We start from the raw sequence: 2,976 nt of genomic DNA on the forward strand, positions 1-2,976 counted from the left end.
AAAAAAAAAAAAAAAAAGAGAGACTGTTGGTGGAATTTTGGAGATCAGAGGCTATTCTGGGGATGGCGCAGAAGGAAATTAGGAGGGTTGTAAAGGCAGAGATGGCGTGGAGGGTGAGAGGCAGGGGCAGAAACAGCAGCAGCAGGACCAGGGGAGCAGAGTGAGACGGTGCGGGTGTCTGCCCACGGAACAAGAGCTGAGCAACTCTGGGCAGGAGGCTTCAGGTATCTGCTGGCAGAGTTAGCCTCACCCACCCACAGAGTCAGATGGCTGGGTGCCTCCGGGCTAAGGCTTCCTGGCAGAGTGGGGTGACTCCAGGCACTTATCGGTAAGGCTACAGAGCTTTGTGGCATTTGCTGGAGCAGAAAGAAGCTGAGGGGCCAAGAGGCCAAGGACCAGAGAGAGGATGGCAATTATGAAAAACAACAACAATGAAAACACACAAAAATTAACAAGTGTTGGTGAGGATATGGATAAATTGGAACTTTTGTGTATTGCTGGTTGTTATTATGTGCCGTCAAGTCAGCCCTGACTCATAGTGACCTCTCCTTGGGTTTCCAAGGTGATATCACTACAGAAGTAGATTGCCCAACCTTCCTTCTGAGGAGTGGCTGGTGGGTTTGATCCACCAGCCTTCTGGTTAGCAGTGAAGTGCCTTAGGCGCTATGCTACCAGAGCTCCCGTATTGCTGGTAGGAATGTAAAATGGTACATCATCTGTGGAAAACAGACAATTCCTCAAAATTTAAACCTAGAATTATGATGGGACCCAGAGATTCCAAGGACCTCTGGTGGAACAAACAGTTAACCACTTGACTACTAACCAAAAGGTTGGCAGTTTGAACCCACCCAGCAGCCCTGTGGAAAAGGCCTGGCAATCTGCCTTGGTAACGGTTACACCAAGAAACCTACAAAGCAGTTGTACATGGGTTAGCTGGGAGTCAGAATGGACTCAACAGCTCTTAACAACCACCATCAATTCCAACCCTAGATGTATATCCTCAAGAGCTACAAATGGATTCAAACAGATACTCACGGCCAACATTTATAGCAAAAGGATTCATAATAACCAAAAGATGGAAACAAGTGTTCACCAGCAGGTGAATGGATAAACAAAACATGGCACAGCCATACAACGGAATAGTATTTATCCACAGAAAGGAATGAAGTTCCGATGTGTCTTGCAACATGGATGAACCTTGAAAACGTTATTAGGTGCCATCAGATCGGCTCTGACTCAGAGACCCTACATACAACAGAACGAAACACTGCCCGGCCCTGTGCCGTCCTAACAAGCCTTGGTACTGCACTCTTATTCATAAGGTTTTCAGTGGCCAATTTTTTCAGAGGTGGATGGGCCCCTCTTTTCTTCCTAGTCTGTCTTACTCTGGAAGCTCTGTTGAAACCTGTTCCCTACAGGTGACTCTGCTGGTATCTGAAATACCAGTGACATAGCCTCCAGCGTCACAGCCAAATGCAAGCCAGCACAGTATGACAAACTGATAAAGAAATGCATTATGGTAATAATGAGAGCATTACACTAAGTGAAAGAAGCCAGCCACAAAAGGACAAGTATTATGAGTCCACTTATGTGAGGCATCTAGGACAAGCCGCTCAGAGACACAAAGTGATTGAGTGGTTCCTGGGGACTGGGGGGAGGGACGAACAGAGAATTATTGTTCCGTGGGTACAAAGTTTCTGTTTGGGATGAGAAAGTTCTGGCAATAGACAGTGGTGAGAGTTACACAACATTGTGACTACACTAAATGCCTCTGGGTTATACATCTAAAAAGGATTAAAGTGGTCAATTTTATGTTACATGTATTTTCACACACACACACAGCCAGCTACAGGTAAGGTAAGTCTCCAGCCTGTCTGCCCCCATCAGAACCCACGCTTGGGGGTGGGGAGTTTTGGGCTCACCCTTCATGCAAGGGAGGAGATGGCATCAAGTGATCAGAGACTCCTGGAGGAGAGCTGGAGGCAGGGTGTGCGGGCGAGCTTTCCTGGGAGCTGACCTTGCTGTCTCTTGGGGTCTGGCCCTTCTGAGGCACTTTCTCCAGCTGGTTCCCACCTGGAGCTACCATTGTGCCCCTCCCCCCTTTTCCTGCCTCTGTCCTTTCTTTTCAGAGCAGGGGTCTCCCCTCCCCTCTAGGTGGCAGGAGACACAGGGTCCAGAGGTTGACGGAAGCACACAGCCGGACTCGAGAGGTACAAATCCTCCTTTATTGGGGGAGGAGGGAGGTCGAGAAACCTTAATAATTTATCACACTGGAAACCCCCAGAAGCCCTCTCCCCAGGAACCCCTGGGAGCTGCGGGGAGGGGGCAGGGGCTCCAGGAGCTTCCTGAGAGGGCCATGTGCAGGGGGACAAGGCGACACATTCAGTTCCAGGCATACCGAACATACACACAGGAAGCGAGGAGACAGACAGGCCCCTCCTCTTCAAGGCTGGGGGCCTCACCCAGGCCGCCCAAGAAGGCACTGCGGTGGGGAAGGTTTGGCAGAGTGGTTGAAGGTCAGGGGTCGACAAAGGACACCATGATGTAGCGAGTGCCCCGAGTAGTGGGCAGCCCCTCGTGGTAGTGGGTGAGACGGCCAGGGTGCAGCAGCCCCCAGCCCTTCCGCGGGGACGAGATCACACAGTCATAGCGCAGGAAGCGGCAGCCACCTCCCTGGGAAGAGAAGGGAACAGAAAAGGAGGGTGAGCAGACGTGGGGACTGACCGGGGAGCAGGAAGATACAAGTGGGGGCTGCGGGGCCCTAGGCATGGGTGGGGGTGGGGGTGAGAGGCAGACCAGAGGGAACAGACGCAGGGGCCAAGGAGAGATGGGAGGTGCAGGAGGAATAGCAAACGGCCCACCCAGGAGGGGCTCAGGAGTGGAGACCTGCCAAGAAGAAATGGAGAAAGAGGCGGGGAGGGCAGCGGAGGGCCGGGTGCAGGGGCTCTGAGGCGGGGAGGGCAGCGGAGGGCCGGG

General features: G+C 52.3%; 1 protein-coding gene across 1 annotated transcript in view; it reads right to left on the minus strand.

Annotated features, from left to right (window-relative positions):
• Positions 1-2,517: 2,517 nt before the first annotated feature.
• PLOD3 (procollagen-lysine,2-oxoglutarate 5-dioxygenase 3) overlaps positions 2,518-2,976 on the minus strand; it is a 7,897-nt gene continuing 7,438 nt past the window's right edge. The window contains exon 16 of the mRNA XM_007942310.2: positions 2,518-2,673. Coding sequence (XP_007940501.1) covers positions 2,518-2,673 — 156 coding nt within the window. The remainder of the gene's footprint in view (positions 2,674-2,976) is intronic.

Source organism: Orycteropus afer, unplaced genomic scaffold (assembly GCF_000298275.1).
Source record: "Orycteropus afer afer isolate SDZICR_OR568_19922 unplaced genomic scaffold, OryAfe1.0 scaffold00006, whole genome shotgun sequence".
NCBI classification, from domain to species: Eukaryota; Metazoa; Chordata; class Mammalia; order Tubulidentata; family Orycteropodidae; genus Orycteropus; species Orycteropus afer.